The 20,394-nt window shown below is 41.2% G+C and overlaps 2 protein-coding genes and 1 long non-coding RNA gene across 5 annotated transcripts; 2 read left to right on the forward strand and 1 right to left on the reverse strand.

The window, feature by feature from the left end:
- The first annotated feature begins 41 nt into the window (after window positions 1-41).
- ctdspla (CTD (carboxy-terminal domain, RNA polymerase II, polypeptide A) small phosphatase-like a) lies at window positions 42-12,951 on the forward strand. Of its 2 annotated transcripts, XM_088363583.1 has the most exons (8): window positions 42-365; window positions 7,566-7,732; window positions 8,452-8,484; window positions 9,794-9,895; window positions 10,895-10,951; window positions 11,557-11,649; window positions 11,949-12,134; window positions 12,214-12,951. In XM_088363583.1, the coding sequence occupies exons 1-8, from the start codon at window positions 290-292 to the stop codon at window positions 12,337-12,339; spliced, it is 840 nt and encodes a 279-aa protein (XP_088219709.1). In that variant the 5' UTR covers window positions 42-289; the 3' UTR covers window positions 12,340-12,951. The 2 variants fall into 2 exon arrangements, with proteins under 2 accessions (XP_088219709.1, XP_088219710.1); XM_088363584.1 differs by lacking the exon at window positions 8,452-8,484.
- On the reverse strand, window positions 916-8,276 carry LOC148380771 (uncharacterized). The gene is made up of 3 exons (XR_015854639.1): window positions 8,063-8,276; window positions 4,558-4,789; window positions 916-1,777 (listed from the first exon to the last, which is right to left on the reverse strand). It is a non-coding gene; the product is annotated as an uncharacterized LOC148380771 (long non-coding RNA).
- A 294-nt stretch (window positions 12,952-13,245) lies between the features above and the next one.
- Window positions 13,246-20,345, forward strand: vill (villin-like). Of its 2 annotated transcripts, none has more exons than XM_088363567.1 (20): window positions 13,246-13,440; window positions 15,483-15,572; window positions 15,673-15,747; window positions 15,920-16,110; window positions 16,251-16,359; window positions 16,477-16,587; window positions 16,733-16,938; window positions 17,030-17,108; window positions 17,188-17,286; window positions 17,367-17,520; window positions 17,698-17,798; window positions 17,893-18,030; window positions 18,101-18,259; window positions 18,554-18,733; window positions 18,815-18,960; window positions 19,019-19,163; window positions 19,274-19,462; window positions 19,558-19,626; window positions 19,711-19,941; window positions 20,015-20,345. In XM_088363567.1, the coding sequence occupies exons 1-20, from the start codon at window positions 13,396-13,398 to the stop codon at window positions 20,126-20,128; spliced, it is 2,631 nt and encodes an 876-aa protein (XP_088219693.1). In that variant the 5' UTR covers window positions 13,246-13,395; the 3' UTR covers window positions 20,129-20,345. The 2 variants fall into 2 exon arrangements, with proteins under 2 accessions (XP_088219693.1, XP_088219694.1); XM_088363568.1 differs by lacking the exon at window positions 13,246-13,440 and adding an exon at window positions 13,991-14,084.
- The last annotated feature ends 49 nt before the right edge of the window (window positions 20,346-20,394 follow it).

The raw sequence follows: 20,394 nt of genomic DNA on the forward strand, positions 1-20,394 counted from the left end.
TGGGAGGCGTGTCAGGAGCACGTATAGCGCCACTTAGCTGTGGATGCGGTAACACAAATAGAGTGTGCACGGGGGAAGCGCACAGGGACGGAGTTATTTTTCTTCCAATATAGTCCCCCCCTATCCTGCTCAAATGTTGCGGTGTCCCCCACACGCATGAACGGGTCATGATGCAGCGGCCGGTTTGCAAGGTCTCCTGGGAAGTGTAGTCGACTGGCTTTGACAGTCATGTTCGCCGAGGAATAACACGGTGCAGCCCCACGAAGGCACACCACATCTCGCTTTTTCCATGGACAACACGTCCATTATAACACAGGTTGCAAATCCCAAAGAGGAGGAAAGCATTTGCGCGAGTCAAGACAAAGGTAAGAGACCTTGCTTTATTAAGGCACGCTTCCATGTTTTTTTTTCTTTTTTTTTCCTTCTCCGTTCACCGTGTGTAAAAAATATTGCAGGGTGCAGAGGACACCGAATACTGCAATAACAAATGCTCGGATGCTACACCTCGGTTGTTGACATTAAACGTCTTTTTATATGTACTACTTCATCAAAATATATTTGATTTAAACGATTTTGACATATTTTCGCGTGTGATTGCACATAGCTGGCTTCCTTTGCAACAGGGGGCGGGTCCTTTCAGTCGTTGTTTATGTGGCTTACTGACAAAACATTGTTGGCTTTACCTCGAGTAAAACAAATATGCAAATGTTGCTTGGAAAACTGAAATTATTCTTCCTTTGTGCTTATTCTAGTTTTTTTTGTATTATTTTTATTCTTGTGTGCAGCATGCAAAATTATTAGTAGCTTTCATTTGTGCTGTTTATAGTACAGCAGTGGAAAAACAATATTTAATGTTTTTTTTTTAACTCATAATATAGATATTCTTCCACCCAATTCTCCAGGGCTTGTGTTTTCCTGAGAGATGTTGATCTGAAGCTTTGTCCGAGCTGACTTTGGACTCATTCACACTTTCTGTATATTCACACTTATGTGCAATTTAGAGTCTTGATGAGATGTCATGTTTTTGGAATGTAGGCGGAAGGTAGACTATTTAGAGGCTAAACATTTAGAGGACAGGCAAATTTCACACAAGAAGCTTGCAGCAAACTTTGGATCCGGAATTTGACAACAGAATTTATGACTATGAGACCAACAACAATGATCAAGTACAGCTCAATGCAAAAAAATTTCTGCACAAAAAACATTATGTCCCCGCTATTAAATGAAGCATGACTGAATAACAAACTTAATCGACCCATTTTGAGGGTTTGGCGAATTTCGGCGCAGCAGATCATTGAAGGGAAAGATTTTTGGACTAGAGTTCACCATGTGTCAGTGGCAAATCCTCCAGTGAGTTTTTTTTCGGGAGATTTTCAGTTTTCATTTACTTTGTCGCTAATCTGCGCAGATCAGTCTGACTGAGCGCTAAACCAGACGTTTCACGGCTGATGCTTTTTGTTTTGGCCTAAGTGCAAAGTCAGGGTGGATATCTCGGCTTGTGCGATTTTAACACTTTTTTGTTTCCCTCTTTAGTTACATCGGATTGGTTTATCGTGTCGTTTCTTTATTGCAGTGTCAAAATATTGAAATGATGTCATAGTGAGTTCTGCAATTGGATTTTTTTCTCAGAGCGATTGTGTTAATCAAATAATCGTACCACCAAGTATTATCGTTATTGCTAACCAACTATCGCAAGGAGATCGTATGGTGAGTTCTTTTGTACCGATGAGCTTCCAATGGGGATCTTCTGGATCCAGGCCACATGTCATACCCCCTCCTGTGTGGGAGAAAAGGTCATCGTACACCAGTCACCCTCCACTGAGCTCCACGTGAATCAATCTCATGACTCAGCGAATTCTCACTTGGCATCATTAAATAAACTTAATACAGAATTTCACCATCTGCATCAACATGACCTTTACCCCCCCCACCCCCCAGCCTGTCATTAGTATGTGTGCAAGAAATATTTATTTAAGGGGTAGAGGAAGAACCTATTGAATTTTAGTACTGGTTTGCGGTCCAAGATAAATGTTTGGATGATTAGAAATGTCCTCTTTGGTGATTTAAGAAAAAAAAAATTCCAATTGATTCAAAACTTATTTATAATAATATAGTGCTTTATGTATATATTGTAACCCAAAATCCCATTGTAGAAACAGCATATTATCAGCGTCCCGTCCTCAAACTTGGATAACAATCTAAGATGACATACACATGATTTGAATCACACTCATATTTCACAATAAGCTATTTCCAGAGTCCTATCAGTTTCATTCTGACTCGAGACTTTGTAGTAAGTCATTAGAGGGGAATTTTATTAGACGTTTGGTCAGGTGGAGATTGTATCTTCATGCATTATGGATGACGTGAATTGAAGCGAGCCTGGGAATGATAATGTGCTTGGTTACCCTCTATAGAATATAACATCCCAAAGTCAAGCCGAGGTTACGTTTGGTGATAGACTCAAGCACAGAATGAGATGTGGTGGATATTAAAAGTCTACACTCTCCTGTTTGATTGACAGCTGTTTGTGATCTTAATGAGTCTAATATAATCCTTTCAGAATTTAGTCTATTCTATCTACTCAATTAGAATAGCTTTTCTTGACATTTTTCGGCTTTCTAGCAGAAGCCTTAAGGTTTTTGCGCTAATGTTCTGTTCATCTTTGTGTCATTATTTTTAATCGCAAGCATTTCAAAAGCATTGAGTTTTTATAACCACTATATCACAGACCCCGAGCAGATGTTTAAATCTCTTCCCAACTTTTTCTTTGGCGCCTTGCTCGGAATGATGCAACGGCCTGTAATAAGCGGGCGGACCCTCGCTTCAAAAGGCTTCGTGGAGAAGCTTTTGCTGTGATATCCCCACACGCAGATAGTTCTGAGTGGATGAGCCAATTACTCCAATCTGATTAGCCTTTTAGCTTCTCAAACCTGTCGGCGGACATGTCGATGACATATAATAATCAGGTCGTGAAGAGCATAAGTCTTCATTTTAAGGAATTTGTCACACACAACTAAGTTGATTCGAGAGATTTCAATTTTCAATTTCACTTAGCAACCTGAAATTGGATCATTTGTTGTTGTTTGGGTGCCTTTTTATGACTTGGAGATCCAAATAGTCAAGTGTTTTTCATCATGTGTGCTTTCCACCCAGCAGTGGAGCTTTCCCCCCTCCACGAGATGCCAAGTCATCTCTGAGGGCATCTCAAGGCTTCAAATGAACCTTCAGCCTTTACGTGGTCGGGTCTGATGGGAAGCAAGCTGTTATTCATGAAATTCTCCTGACATGTTTTTTATGTGTAGGTTACCCCTAAAAATGCCAGGTGTAAATAATGAGGTGTCACGGAATTTCTTCGAGGCCCCACTGAAGACTAAAAAAAAAAAGAGAATGTTAGCGAGGTTAGTATTTAGTATGGAAGGCGGCTGCGTGTCAATCCGAATCCGCCCCCACGAACGTCAATATCCCGATGGAGCGCTCTCCATGACAGCGAGCGGAATAGCGGGCGCCCCTTAGTCCAGATTTATGAGTCTATTCCAGAGAAGAAGATTATCAGTATCTCAACGGGAAGCGTGTTTAAAAAAAACAACAACCAAACAAACATTTTTCCCAGTATCGTCCCAACTAGCTGATTGCGAAGAAGCCAATCGTGTGAGTCTTGTAAGCTCCGTGACTGATGAGCTTGTTAAGCGAATGTGCGGGATCGCACTCCGCCGCTGGGGATTGTTTCTATTTATGTCTTTTTACATGAAATTGAGTTCCACAATGCAATGTTTTTCAGTTGCAGTTTCTTTGACTATGATATACTTAACATACCATCTTTTTTGTCTCGTTGAAATTAGTCCATTCTGTTGCATTAACCAGATGCACTTTAAACTTAACTTGTGATTGGTTTATTCTGAGCACACTAAATAAAGCAGAGTTGGTGGGGGTTTTTTTCTCGATATTGCAGCCTCACATTATTATTTAATTATTTGTTCAGCCGTACTCTTATATAACTATGGGGTTAAAGTGCACTCACAGACATATTGACAAATAAGAGAACAAAAGATTTCCTTGTTTGATTTCCCAAATGATGGATAGAGATCCAACTGTTTTGATCCAAGCTATAAAATGTTCCCTTTCAGTCTTTAAAACCATTTTACGCCCCTTTCAATAGTTGTTCTGACTTTTTTTTTCTCAATAAGAACAGTCTTCTATGTATTTTAAATATTAATGGGATTTTGCTTCAAAGGAGACTCTGCCTGAATGAAGAGAAGTATGTATTTTCCTGGAAGTTGTGCAGAAGGAGGGAGGCGGGGGGGATCCAAGGTGCTTTCCTTGATCTCTTTTTATGTATTTGCTCTTTGGAGTGTGTCAGATGGGTAAGTTTGATGTTACGAAACAACCCATTTCAAAATATCCTTTTCGGATTTTTGAAGAGATTGTACTGCAGGATAGTCTCACCTTTCATTTGAAGATGTAACACAATGCTGCACACAAAACATAAGACTATAATTAAATAATAATGATGCATAAATAATTACTCTAGCTAGTGTAAAAATAATTTAACCTCACACATCGCACAGCCATCCATCTTGCCATCGGTTAGGAAAACACCAAAGTGGATGTCAGCTCCGTGGGTGGGGAGGAACTTCACAGTCTGGTTGCGTAACTGTAGCGGCACAGTCTCATCGCGCTCATTATTTCTTCGCTGAGCGCTCAGTGTTTTAATCCCCCCCCTACCACCACACACACACACACACAAGCACACTTGCAGCTGTCAGCCCCCTCTCCTGCCGTCGCAAACCTGCAACAGAAAACACATGAATATATCATACATCTTCCAAAATGGCTCTCTAATGTGCACACAACCGAAGGAGCACCACAATGCCCAGTAAATTGGAGCAAAAAGTGTTGCAAAAACTCATTCATTGCATTCTATTGTGTTGTGTCCTATATTATAGTGTGTTAAAATTCATTAGAAATGTTTGTTGTTTTGGAAGGATGGAACAGAATAATTGCATTTCCATTCTTGTCAATGGGGAAGGATGATTTGAGATACAAGTACTTCTCGGTCTGCTACTTCATGCACTGCTTGAACTGCATCCTCAGCTCATCTGACATCACTTGACTTGACCCAGGTGTGTGTTTGCATATTGTGATGATGCACAGATGCTCTTCGGTGTAAATACTGTGCATGAAGCCAATCTGGTTATGCAATTAGCATCGGTGGGAGCTCGGGTGTTACAACTCAGCTTGTGTGCGGATGAGTTCGAGATTTTAGTAGGAGATTCATTCAAAAAATGAATCACTTCACACAGTGCCAGAGATTTTTTTTTCGTTTTACGACTTCATTGTTTTATTTGTTTTAACTATGTTGTTTGTGACTGCATTTTAACGGCGTGAAAGCAGTTCTCAGCATACTCTGTGCTTATAATAATTTTTTGGGTGACTTTTATTATGACAAATTTCATCACCCCACATATTAGTGTCTTTATACCGATTACGAAACATTAGTGGAAAACCCCACCGATTTCCCGCTTCCTTAAAAAAAAAAAAAAAGGCACAGAAAAGTATTAAATAAAAGAAAAAAATCAGGGATTCCCCACATTGGTGTATGTCCAGGTCTGAAAATCTGAACTACAGGATTAAAATTATTATCTCTGAAATACTGCCTGAGGCCATGTGGCATATATACCGACTTCTGTTGTGCAGCAAATATAGCATTGGAATCCCGCCGGCTCCGCTTGTATTTTATTTTGGTGTTTGATAAGTATACCATGCACGCAGCCGTGCCATTTCAAAGCGACCCTGTTTTTCCATTTGAATTATTAAAGTGACGGCTCTCACTATTACGGCCATGCAACTGACCTCTTTACCTGCATGACCGCTCAACCACGAGTGCCAAGCGGAAAAATTGTTTTGATCATTTTGGGGGAATATCTGAAGATTGTAGGGCAAAAAATGTATAGAGAGAAAATATATTGTTATATTGTTGTTTGCAATACATGAGAAATAGAAAGACGTAAAATTCGATCTCCTCTATAATTAACTGGATTTACTGTTCCAAACATAAACAAGTCACGTCTTGTGCTTTTTAAAGCGACTGTAAACAAGGCCGTCTGAGCCAGACATAACCCTGGATCATATTCTCCTCTCCCTCTCGGAAGCCTGGCGTCATTCCAGGCTTTGGGTCACAGGGGTGATTATCTCTTCCTGTCAGGAATGCTGAGAATTTCCTGCTTTTTTTTTTTTTTTTTCCGGTCTTGTCGGAGGTTTACTCCGATCACGTGGCGCCCAGCCCGGGGGCTGCCATTGGCCGCTGTTGAGCTTCCCCCCCACTGTCGTCGACATTAGGTAACAGGGCGCTTGAAAGGAGTATGTGTTGGATCAAGTGTCTTCACCGTATTGTGCACCTGTTCCAATGAGAAATTGATATATAATGTTTTTGTCGGAATGTTTTGGTGTGCTCTTTACGGATGATGCTCAGTTATGTTGTTTGTGTGCAAAGGAAGAAAGGAAGGCATGTTTAAATGACGAGAGGGTGGAACTATCCACCCAAAGCCCTTTCTCAGAATCCTCGTTCACCAACTTTTCCTGGCGGGAAATATACAAGTTGCAAAAATGTAGATGGAAGAATAACTTGAGGCCATCTGAGGGGGAAGCTGAATTCAAATGTCTTGGCGTGCGAAAGTACACCCCTGGAAAGTGGCCAATCACAGCGCAATCTTGGTTGATATGTTTTGGATAGGATTGTGGTTTTCTTTTTAAACAAAAACACAGAAGTGCCCATAGCTGGTATGATGGGAAAAAAATGGCATTGATTTAAAAATTAAGTGTGGAATGAGAAATCAGGTGTTAACCAATTTTAGGGAGTAATGTTACAAATAATAATATTTAGCACACCTATAGTATAAAAAAGATTTTTAGACAGCAATACTTTAAAATCTTGACTGACACTGTGATTGAGGCATCATTAACAGTTTGTTAATTTTATGCTTCGGTGATTCCGATAAGGTGGCCCGCTCTATATTTAGTCGCTTCGTGGGAAGGATCCGAATTGAGCAGTAGACTTCAAAGATGCCGAGAACAAAGACAACGGACTGCCCACGTCCTGTCGGATGTAGTCAGAGCGAGCCGGGGATGGTTGAGGCGTCAATCTGAAGGCGGCTTGAGCATGCATGGCTGGACCGCGTGTGTCACATGGTCTGATGAGCATGTAAATCACGAGGAAGCTTAATTCCATCGTGTGGCTTCTTGGTGCATAAGTAAGTTGAGGAGCTTCATTAAGACAAAAGTAGTCATTTGGCATTATTTTTGCCATGGAACTGTGTTAAAGTGAATCTTCATTTAGACAAATGTAGTGCTTCGGCGCTGTTTGAGGCATCTTGATGCCAAGGAACAACGTTAAGTGAGGTGCTCTATAGGGTTCAAGTCTGAAGATTGCCTTGGCCACTCTTTTGCGTGTCCTATTTGCCTAGTCTTGATCCCAGCTCTCGTTCTCATGTGGCATTTCCGTTTAATGGTTGGATGTTCTTTTTCACGCCTCACCTCTATCACCCCCACCCCTATTACTCTTCCAGTGTCCCAGTCCAACAGCAGCCTCAAGAAACACCGCAGTCGGAGCATTTTCAGCCCCTTCTTCTGCTGCTTTCGCAACTACAATGACTACCAGGTGGAACCGCCGGCCGTCAACAACAAGACTCATGCCCTGCCGCCGCCTCCCGAGGAGAACGGCGCTCCTCCCAAGGTGAGAACCATTTGTCTCTCTACATGCTCTACGCTTACTGTTGCCAGGAGCTTGTTGATGTTTTTTTTTTCTTTTTCAAGTCTTGCCGCCGCAAATGTTTCCAGCTGCTTCAAACTCGCTGAACCTAGAAGTTGTTTACTATCCTCGGCGAGCAGGAACAAGCTCGCTCACTGGCCATGTAGCGTTCGGCGCTGTCCAATACAGAGTACTTGATTTTCCCCACTTCATTCAAGCGACTCGATTTGACTTTGATTGTTCCACAATATCTTTTTTTTATTTTTTTATTTTAACAGATTAGGCCCTCCTTGCTCGACCCCCTCCTTGACTCACATTTTGTCCAGTGTAGCGCGGACGTGTGAAATTGCAGGCAGTTGGGGAAAGTGCAAAAAGCCCCCTAAAAAGCTCCAAACGCAGTGAAAAATAACCCGGCCATCCCTCCTCGTGTTTACACGAAACATGTCTCGCGTCTAGGCGAGGAATGCCTCCAACCTTTCTGTGCAAAAAGTAGAGTTTCTGCCCCTCCCGCATGTTTGTCGAAGCCCAGTCCAGCTTTATTTGTCATTTGCAGGAGCTCTGGCTCTTTTTTATTGACAAGCACCCCGCTCTCGCTCGCTCCCTTTCTGTGCATTTGTTGATTACAATATTGATGTTCTTGCAGCGTTTTGTTTTCTTTGCTCACTGCTCTCCTCTTCCTCCTCCCCTGTGTTTACTTCCTCCAGTGTGACCAGGTGCAGGCTGACCACATCCCCAGTGTATGTACTATCCTATTATTATCATTATTTAATTTTATTTTATTTTATTTTATTTTATTTTATTTTATTTTATTTTATTTATTATTATCATTATTATTATTGTTGTGCTTTCCCATCTTGCTTCAAGCTGCATGTTCACACCCATCCATTCTTTGATTAGTTGCCATTAAACTTTATAGATAGGCGTGGTATGAGGAAATAATAGAATAGAATGAGCCCTTATTCATCTCGCAATAGGGAAATTCCAATTTTACAGCAGTGGGTAGGAGCAGCTTGCAATAATAAAATAGCAACAACAGAGACTTTTCAAACAGACTAATCCATTGTTCAACACGACGGTTTGGCCTTCATGGATAATTCTAGTTTTGATATGATAATATATATTGATTTTCCCTTGAGCCCAACTCCTGGCTGGTTTCGCGTTGCAACAACAAATGGATTGTCTTTGAACACTTGATTAAATGAAATCATCTATCTCTTACAGTATAATCAATTGCAACTACGCTGTATTAAAAAGACCCGTGGAATTTGTTAATGAAGCTTTATAGTTGTTTTCGACCTGCATTTGACACATGGAATACAATGTCATTGTGAAACTGCAAGTGATTCTCTCAGAAAAAAACAAAAAAAACATCAGAGATTCATAAATTGCAGAATGTGCATGCGCTCGCGTGTGCACGCATGCCCCCTGTGGCTGTACCATCTGTCGCTTCACGCTTGTCTGTCAGTCTGCGACCTTTTTGGCAACAAACCCGAGTGCTCCTCCTTTTTTTTTTTCCTTCTTCTTTCCCGCACGGTCCCCGAAGGCATCACAGTGAAAGAGTCAATATGAGGTCACTTGAAGTAGACGCTGTAAAGTGGAATCACAACAAGCACGAGAAGCTATCGAGTGGTTTGATTCTGTAAAATGCTCGAGTGTATATATTTGGATATTCGATAAATATACGGCGTTCCTACGATATTTGGTCGGAAAACATAATGTCACTAGAGGCTAGAGTTGATCCATGTTTCAATTAATTGGTTCTTAATTTGAAAAGAAAAATATTCTGTTCTCACCACTAACATCCAACATGAAACGCTTAGTGGCAGAAAAATGATCTCAACACCAATCCGACGGTTTTTGACTGTGTGGTCTTTTAACGTTAAATAATTTGATTTATTAATCATTGATCAAATTTTTTTTCTATTTGAATTTGAATTAACTTCTCTGTGTGGTTCGTCGGCGTGTAAGCATCATTTCCTCTGATGAAACTGTGTGAATAATTCATTAAAAAGTGTGTGTGTGCGTGTGTGTGTGTTGCCTCGGCAGCCTCCAGCCAAGTTCCTCTTGCCCGAGGTCAGTATAGCAGACTATGGCAGGAACTGCGTGGTGATCGACCTGGACGAGACGCTCGTTCACAGCTCCTTCAAGGTACGAACGGCGCCGTAGAACTACTTTTACCCGATCCCTTTTTCAATGTTTTTTTTTTAATAATTGTTGTTTCAAAGGGCAAATACATGAGACTCGTTTTTATAATTTGATGCGTATGCTCCGCTGCGCAGCGTCTCAATGGCGGACGACAAAGTGCATCGAGTCCATTCATTACTCAGAGTCACATGCGAGCAGCACGAGGTCACACACATGGGAACGTCCAGCAGGCTGTTTTGCTCTACGGATATGTCAAAAATCATCCAAACAAAACGAAACGAAACAAGTGATTCACGCTGCAGCTTCTTGTTTACACAACCGTGCCTGCGCTTCATAAATCAACAGGAAATGCTTTCAGGCCATGTTATAAATCAAAGTGAAACTTTCTGTAGATCGACGTCTCGTTGGGAAGGTTCGTAGGTTGGAGCCGTTTGACGGCATGCAAATGAGAATGCTGGACAAAAGCCACGTGTGTGGAACGGCGGACAGAAATAGACATGTTACATAACGCATATAGAGAGTTATATAGTACTTGGTGTTATGTATTAAGAGTGCAGCTGCGTACAATACTGGATGTGCTTCAAATTTTATGTGAGTGATGATATAAATTAGATTATGAATAAATTATGATGGCATGCAGTTATATACATTTATGTAAATGCGTGCCAATCATTTGAGTAGTTTTGAAAAAATTGTTTTAGATTTTAATTAATTATTTGGACTTATTTTTAATTATTGCGTCGTTGATTTTATCATTTTTTTATTTTTGCCATTAATATTAATCGTTGTTTGTTGTTGTTTTATTGTTTTTTTTTTGTTACAGTTCATTTTTAGTTTTGACAATTTTCTTCCCCTCCTTTTTATCTTCTACCGACGTTCCCGCGCCGCGTCTCCTCCACTTCTGCAGCAGAGTCTCTCTGGTGTTTTTCACCTCTGTGTGCCCCCGACACTCATTATGTGATTGATTGGATAACGCTGCGTCTTCTTGTGTTTGCCTCGCAGCCTATTAGCAATGCAGACTTCATCGTTCCGGTGGAGATTGATGGAACTGTTCATCAGGTATGCGCTCACATGCACCACAAATACGAGTTGGGGCAAACATTTTGGTTTTTCTGCATCAATACACAAGGTAGAAGTCCACGTATGGAGAAAAGACAGCAGAGGCATATATTCAAAGTGTATTTTTAATTATACTTACTTTTAAAGAATCATAAATTTTCTATATTTTTGGGTATTAACATAATTATTCCCAATTTATTATAATTGTAGTACTTTATTTAAATGTTTTGTTCGTAATTAATTTTTATATTTGAACTTATTTTATTTGGTACTTATTTTTGTACTTGTATTCAATTTATATTTTACACAATTTTATACTATTTGTAGCATTTATTATGTATGTACTTATTTATTATTTATATATTTACTTATTTTTATTGTCATGAACAATTGTGATGGAGCAGCCATTGACATGGAGCTGCGACCTGGTTCAAGTAATCCAGGATAGGCTTTTTGCGTCAAACTCGGCCTCTTCTTGATTACTTGCACTCGGGAGCAGCGGCTATTCCCCGGACACCTGCGGAGGACCAGGGCAGCGGAGATATGGAATATAATGAAAGCTGTCGATGTTCTCATTTCTGGTGTAAACTAATATTGCGTTTCAGGTGTATGTGCTGAAAAGGCCTCACGTGGACGAGTTCCTGCAAAGGATGGGGGAGCTGTTTGAATGTGTCCTTTTCACCGCCAGTTTAGCTAAGGTCAATACAACAAGTCCTTGAAATAGCCTCACTAAAGAACACAAAAGACAATTATATATACATTTTCATTCCCTGAGACTTTTTATATACATGCTATAATATTAGTAAGATGTAAAATAATACTACATGCATTGAATGGGGGAAAATACCGCCACCTGGTGGACAAATGTATACAACAGTCAGTCGTCCAGTTTGAAATCCCAACAGTAAGCGGGTGTGGTTATTTCATATTGTGAGAAATTGCTTGAAAATGGCCCATAATGTCGTCTGGTCTGACTCTGCCATGCCACGCTTTGCAGTACGCGGACCCCGTGGCAGACCTCCTGGACCGCTGGGGAGTGTTCCGTGCTCGTCTCTTCAGGGAATCCTGTGTGTTCCACAGAGGAAACTACGTCAAAGACCTCAGCCGGCTGGGCCGAGAGCTCGGCAAGGTCATCATTGTCGACAACTCGCCTGCCTCCTACATCTTCCACCCTGAGAACGCCGTGAGTAACAACAGTGCATCGAGATTTGGCTCAGTCAATTAACTTCAGGGTCGTTATTTTTTCGGGGTGGTCCCCTCAGGTGCCGGTGCAGTCGTGGTTCGATGACATGGCGGACAGGGAACTCTTGGAGCTGCTGCCCATCTTCGAAGGCCTCAGCAAGGAGGACGACGTTTACAGCCTCTTACAGAGCCTGAGGGAGAGGTAGCAGGGTGCCCCCCCCCCACACCCCCTCAAGAGACTTGATGTACATACTCCATGTTTATAAGAAGAAGACATACTTAAAACAAGTACTTTTTCTATCAAAGTCATATTTTAGTTACCAAAAAAAAACAATGTTTCGTTCCAGAGTGGGTGATGTTTTTTTTGGTTTTTTTCTCTCTCCTGCAAGATGTTACTTTGTTTTCTCTTTCAGAATGAAGTGCCTTCATTACTGTGCTGGTTTCCTCATGTTGGGTAGGGGGTGCACTTTGTTACTCCAATAACCCCTCTCCCAGTCCCGTTCCCTAAAAAAAAAAAAAAAAAAAAAACTCAACAGCTAAGCTAAGCGTTAATCTGAATTATTGCCACACTATTTAACAAGAAAATGTGATTTTGTTGGATGAAATTAATGACGCATTACTCTTTTGAGTCACTCTGTTCCTCGCAGATGATGAACACTGATTCAATGTTGAGAAAAATATATTAATTAGCCTAGATGATGTGAAGTTCTATTTGTTGGGGGATTCAGCAAAGGAATCGGGTGCGTATTAATATAATAGGAAAAAAATGGAAATGGTACTGTACAACATGATTAAAGCTGCAAGTTTGCACACACTCACTTTGTGTCCTCGTGTGTTGCTGCGGAAGACTTTTGAAAACTAATCATACCACTTCACTCATATAATTTTATTTCTGCCGAATTTACAGTATAAATTTTACATAATTCTAACTTTATTACAGCAATATTTTGTATTCCATTAGCCGGCTGGTAATTTGCAGCTAGAAAAACAAACTTGGACACCACAATGTAGGAATTTGAGGAATCCAAACAAGTTTATTTCAGGTGATGTCACGATGAAGATTTGAATGAGCTGCAGGTTGGCTGAATAAAAAGCGATGTCAAGTGGTTAATGTGCAACTCAAAGGAGCTTAGGCTCCTCATGTGATATGCAAGGTGAACTTTTAGCTTTGGCTCTGGTGAGCCGATTGTTTTTTTTGTGAGTCCGCAAGTATTTTTGTACAGGCTTTTCTTTTGTGCCTCAGACATGAAGTGGTTGTGACGATGATGACGAGGACGGCATCCAGCAAGGACAAATCGACTACGAAGGTATGTAAGACTTTTTTTGGATTCATTGTTGAAGAATTTGAGACATGCACAAAACAAACAGCCGTTGATGTCATGTGACTTGGTCGAGTTGAAAAGTCTCATGTGAAAAGCGAAGTGGTGTCTTGAATTTGTTGCTGTTACTTTCAATTTGACACCTGGCAAAGAGCTCTGAAAATCTGATTTTATTTTTATTTTTTTTTTTTTTGTGTTGTCCCATGATAAAAGTGTTTACCAAAAATATTAGAGCTTAAAAACAGAACAGTTTTTTTAATATAATTTCATATAAAATACAATTTTGTCAGATTATTTGAATAATTAATTCTAAAAATATTCAATAGTGACATCCCAAATGTACTTACTTTTACTAAATGTCTCCCCTTATAGTCTCTCATGCAAATGTTGACTTATTTATTATTTTTAGACTATTTTCTTTTGTAAAGCTCGCATTTGCAGCACCTTACCGTGCAAGAATGACAGCACAGGAAATTGCAGGTGTGTTCACAGAGTGGGCGTGGAAGTAAATACACCCAACCTACGCACACATACGCACAGTCGCACACACATACACACTTATTGGCTCGCACACAGCACTGGAGGTTCACCCACTGATTGTTTTTTCCAACCTGCACTGCTCCCAAGACGAGGTAGGTTATGCAAACAATATACAATGTTTTTTTTTTTTTTTTTTTAAAGTCACAATATTTCATTTACATTCATATCGTGATTACATTTCTGTTGATTGATGATTCTATCGGCAAAGATGTACAGGTTTGTGTGGGTTAATTGAAACGGAACCAGTCCTTCTTGTTGCACGATTATGGATTTCTTTTTTGTGTTTTGGAGATGAGATCACTTTATACTCCCAGCTGCTCTTCTTTTGTATGCACAAACAGTCAAGGTAAACAGCACTTAATGAACGGCTGTGCTACGTTGTTTACATTACTATTATGGACTTATTATATTCCACAGGGAACGTCAAGTGGAGAGCTGTATGCAGTACAGTATGTACTTTATACTTTGAACAGGAAGTGAAGCAAATACATTGGAAAATATATAATATTAATATTGTAAATGCATGATTACTATTTTTTTATTCCTAATTAAATATTAGGCCTAATTTATTAAACATAAACAAATTTGTAGATATACTATATACGTACATTCCTTTTTTTATTGTAGGAAATAATAAAATACATGTATATAATTAGTGTACATTGAAATGAAGTCCTATAATCAATCGTTCATATCAAACCGGCGTATCCTAGGAAGGGTGTGTCTGCTACTTATCAAGTTCAAAGTGTATGTGTGTGAACCATATTATAGATATGAGGACTATAAAAAGTCTACACACCCTTTAACAGGCCAGATTTGACACCAAGCGATATCTATTCAAAACTTCTGCCATTAATGTGAGCTGTAGCCTTTAAGGGGGTGTGTGCACTTTTGCAATGACATCTCGGTTTATTTTTAGTTTCAAGTTATATGTTAATTTTAATACTGTGGGGAAAAATGGAAAAGTACATACTGGTATAGTAATAATACTGTCAGCTTTGCTTCTTATCATTTAGTTTTACTCGACGCCATTACTATTTTTTTTTCGTCTTTATGATAAGATAAGACAATGGTACACTATGAACCTAATGAATCCATGTTTGACCCCACCTCATCTCACCCCTACTTTCATGATGCATTAAGGCGCTGGCTGTTTTCTTGTTGCCGTATTTGCATTCCGACTTTGCATTGAGCTTGTTTGCTTATCGACGTTCGCATCGCAAGCGAGCCGAGCGGTCATCGGTGAGAATCACGAGGGCATATGTCTGCCAGGATGCTATCGCTAGTTTTCATCTCCGCCATCTGTCCACGCGAGGCCATAATGACAATGTTGATGTTTCAAGCAAAGTCAATATGACCAATTTGTACTTGAACACACCATATTTAAACTCTTCTGTTTTGCTCACATGGGAACGTTTGGGATCTTGCATAAATCCAGCATATTGTATACTAAAAGATGTGAAATAGTCGTTCCTGTGTGTGTGCTTCAGTCCACAGTACACGTTATGATGAATGATGCCAATAAAGATGCGTTTAGGAGTGTCCACAAAAAAGCAGGCCTGCAGATATGGACCATTAACGTGAGTCATCCAATAAAGCAAACATCAGCCTTTGTTTTTTTTTGTGGACTCTACAATGGTTCAACATTCCACTTTATTCTTCTTTATCTATGTCCAACAGAAGCTGCAGATGGTGCCGGTGTCGGCCCAAAGCTTCGGCAACTTTTTCGAGGGCGATTGTTACATTGTTTTGCATGTGAGTACTCTTGAATTGCCACACCTTATTTCTGTTCATCTCCCTCATAAACAAACAAAAAAAATCTCTAATCCCAAAGAACACAGCAGGAGAAATATCAATACATCTTGGTGATATTTGAATCTCAGCACACCAAAGTTCACAATTTATGAATGAGTGTTTGGTCCCACAGATGAGTCAGAACTTGGGCTCGGCCGACGTTCACTATTGGATCGGGAACACCTCGTCGCAGGATGAGCAGGGAGCGGCGGCTGTCTTCGTCACCCAACTGGATGAGCACTTGGGGGGTGCGCCGGTGCAGCACAGGGAGGTGCAGGGCCACGAGTCGCCACGTTTCAGGGGCTACTTCAAAAACGGCATTATGTGAGTACTGCAATGTAAGCCACAAGGTCATGCTAGCATTTGAAAAATATTGATGACCAAAGCATAAGCGGCACAATGCTGCATGTGTGTTTAGTTTTATGGCACTTGAACTTTGCTTGATGCTCTCTCTTCCCTCACAGATACAAAAAAGGGGGCGTGGCCTCCGGTTTTGACCACGTGGATACCAACGCCTATGATGTCCTGCGTTTGCTGCATGTCAAAGGGCGGAAGCACATCTCAGCCACCGAGGTTATCAAAGTTCAATATCAGTATCAAGTTTAATTTTATACAAAAAGCAAAGTGCACTGTATTTTCAATATTAGTGTTTTATAGAAATGTATAATATGAGTGTGTGCATGGGTGCAGGTGGATGCGGCGTGGAGCAGCTTTAACACGGGGGATATCTTTCTTCTGGACATGGGCAATCTTATAGTGCAGTGGAATGGAGAAAAGAGCAACAGGGGAGAAAAGCTCAAGGTAAATTAATTCTAATAAAGTATTTATTAAAATATTATTAAAAAAATTCTTTTAAAAGGCTGTGATTGAATATTTTTTGCAATTAATTGTCCAGAATATTTTGCTTTGTTCATTTTAGACTAACAATTTTATTTTTGCCTCCCAGGCTACCTTGCTGGCTCAGGATATCCGGGACCGGGAACGAGGCGGCCGGGCTGCGATCGGCTTGGTGGAGGGCGGAGATGAGCGCGACTCGCCCGAGCTGATGAAAAACATGACGGCTGCTTTGGGTCCGAGGACCGGTGCGCTCAAGGCTGCCATCCCCGATGACGATTCGCGCCGGCCGGTCAACGCCAACGTCAGGCTCTACCAGTAAGAACATGCTGCTCATGCAAACTATTAATCAAAGGTGGCAAAAGTATTCACAAATTGTGAATCAATTTGTGTGTGTGTGTCTCCTCAGTGTTTACGACGTCAGCGGGAATCTGGTGGTTCAAGAAGTGGCCACGCAGCCTCTCACCCAAAACCTCCTGAAGTCTTCTGTAAATACTCCTCGTGCGGCATTGATGAATCTCCAAGTCTGATTGCTGATGTTTTTATTTGCTTCTATCTCTCTGTCAGGACTGCTACATATTGGACAATGCTGGCTCCAGTGTGATGGTGTGGAAAGGAAAACACGCCTCCAAAGAGGAGAAGCGTGGTGCTATGAACCGGGCGGTCGTGAGTCAAACGTCCATCCAAATGTTAATCAATCGAAAAAATAAAATCATAAAGCATCTATTCCATTCTGGGTATGTCAGGGTTATATCAAGGCCAAGAACTACCCAGCAAGCACCAGTGTGGAGGTCATGTCCGAGGGCGGCGAGTCGGCCATGTTCAAGCACCTCTTCAAGGAGTGGAGGGACAAGAATCAAACTCAAGGCTTGGGCGCCACGCACAATGTGGGCAAGATAGGTAAATTGCCAAAAGAGTAGCATTAAAAGTAAAAAAATAATCCTCTTGATTTCGATGAACACTTATACCTACTACACTACTGTATTTTAGTGTTGGTCATAATATAGTAAGCCAAGTATGTTTTTTAGGTTATACTTTTACGGAAGAGATGCTTACCTTATTCAATGTCTCCCCCAGCAAAGGTTGACCAGGTGAAGTTTGACGTGATGGAGCTCCACGCACGTCCCGAGGTGGCAGCAAAGCAGCGCATGGTGGACGACGGCTCTGGAGATGTCAAGGTGGAATTCGAAATTGAATAAAATGCAGTGTTGTTACTATAACTAATGAAGTAACATAGTTATTTTTAAATTCAATTGATAATTTGTTTGTCAGGTGTGGCGCATTGAAGATTTGGAACTGGCTGAAGTCAGTCCGAGGACATATGGACAGTTTTACGGCGGAGACTGCTACCTGGTGCTATACACGTATCGCATATCAAACCGGGAGCAGCACATTCTCTACATGTGGCAGGTTTGTTTTTTGTTTTTTAAACACATTCTTGCTTTTGTAGGTTTTAATAAAGTTCTTTCTGACCCGCCAGGGGCGGTACGCCACCAAAGACGAGGTGACGGCTTGTGCCTATCAGGCCGTGCTAGTGGATCAGAAGTACAACGGAGCCCCCGTGCAGGTTCGGGTGGTCATGGGAAAGGAGCCCCGCCATTTCCTGGCCATTTTCAAAGGCAGACTTATCATCTTTGAGGTGGGCCTCATTGATATGGAACTAGTGTTTTTTTTTTTTTCAGGTATCTATAAATTATTTTACATACAGATATGTTTTTTTTGCTGTTCATCTTCCAGACTGCTTAATTATTTTCAATAAATAAAGAAAAAAATATTTAAAAAATTAAAAAATAGCTTTACTAAAGATTTTAAATTGTCAATGGGTTATTATTATTATTCCAAAAATGCATATAAATAGAGACCTCACTATCCATTTGCAGTTGAGTAAATAAATGCTGTTGTGTGCTGGAAATAAATAAACGCTGTTATGTAGGGTGGTACCGGTAGACCCGGCGTGGTCAACCCTGTGAGCGGAGCCAGGCTCTTCCAGGTTCGGGGGACTAACGAGCTGAACACCAAGGCTACTGAAGTTCTAGCCAGGGCGTCATCCCTCAACACCAATGACGTTTTCCTCCTCAAGAGTGACCACTCGTGCTACTTGTGGTACGGAAAGGTGAGTTAGTGTGACAGCCGTTTGGTTATTCTCATTCACAGGAAAGGATTTGAATGTATGCTTGGCTCTTTCTGTTTCCAGGGTTGCAGCGGGGATGAGAGGGTGATGGCCAGAGCCATTTCTGACGTGGTGTCCAAACAGGACAAACAGGTGGTGATGGAGGGTCAGGAGCCTGCTGAATTCTGGGTAGCCCTTGGAGGGAAGGCACCCTATGCCAGTGACAAGAGGTAAACGCACATTTTGCATTTTATTTTTTCAGTCATATATATGTTTTTTTTTCTTCAGTCTCCAGAGGGAGGAGCCTCTTCACAGCCCTCGACTGTTTGAGTGCTCAAATCAGACGGGTCAGTTTCGGATGACCGAGGTGGACGACTTTGCACAAAGCGACCTGGACGAGGAGGATGTCATGCTGCTGGACACCTGGGAAGAGGTAACTCGCCATTTTCTGTGTCAGCCAGTCATATTCAAAACGTCCCTTTGTACTCGTCCAGCAATCTCTTTGGCTTTTATGGATTATTTGAAAAATATGAATCTCCTCAGATTTTCTTGTGGGTGGGGAAATCCGCTAATGAGTACGAGACCAAGGAGACATGGAACTCTGCCCATGAGTACTTACGCACCCACCCGGCGGGCCGTGACAAGGACACGCCTGTGGTTTGTGTCAAACAGGGCTTTGAGCCCCCCACATTCACCGGCTGGTTTAACGCATGGGACCCCCATAAGTGGAGCGTGAGTCAAGAACATCATGGAGTCAATCATCTCAAAAAAGATGATTTGGCACTTTTGCGTTGACCTATTTTCTCTTTCTTCACTTTTGTCAACAGGTGGGGAAGTCCTATGAGGAGATCAAGAAAGAGTTGAATAGCAGTGCATCGCTATTAGAGCTCAATTATGTAAGTGGCAGAAATGTGTCACGTGAGCTAAAAATTAAAAATTAAGTGCTCCATTAATTCTCTTTGCTTTGTCATACCCTGCAGGATCTAAACAACACCACTTTAAATTCAGGCGGAGGCAATTACCGGGCGCCCGGAGGCCCCATGAGTCCTCCAATCTACAAAAGCCATTTTGGGGATTCATCCCCCGTAATCACCAGCCCGACTTCATCCCGCCCATTCCCTACAGCCTCCGGGAAGCAAGTGGACCCCGAGCTACTCATCAACAAGTCCGCCTCGGAGCTCCCTCCGGGCGTGGATCCCTGCTACAAAGAGGTCAGAGGTCAAATATTGGTTGCATACTAGATGGCAGTGCAAGTGGTCTCTAATTTAATGTTCTCGAATCCAGAACTTCCTGTCTGACGCTGATTTTGAGCAACTGCTCGGCATGGGCCGCTCAGAATTCCAGCGCCTGGCGGAATGGCGGCAGAAGGAGCTGAAAAAGAAGGCGGGGCTTTTTTAACGCAGCCAAACGTGTTTCTCTGATGCTGAAAACGACCTTTATTAGGAGTTTTTATCATTTTACACAATGCAAAGTTGGGTCCGCTCAGTCATATTTAATTTCTTTTATTTAAAATTGCTTAATCAAAATATATTTCCAGTAAACCTCCCACTATTTTAAAAATCATCAATATTTGACTGAATTTATAAACTTTATCATTAAACTATTTTGCATTTAATTTTTTTCATCCCACATTCACACAGTTGTTTTTGTTTTTAGAGACTTTC

Source organism: Syngnathus floridae, chromosome 20, assembly GCF_059516105.1.
Source record: "Syngnathus floridae isolate MCC-2025c chromosome 20, RoL_Sflo_1.0, whole genome shotgun sequence".
NCBI lineage: Eukaryota > Metazoa > Chordata > Actinopteri > Syngnathiformes > Syngnathidae > Syngnathus > Syngnathus floridae.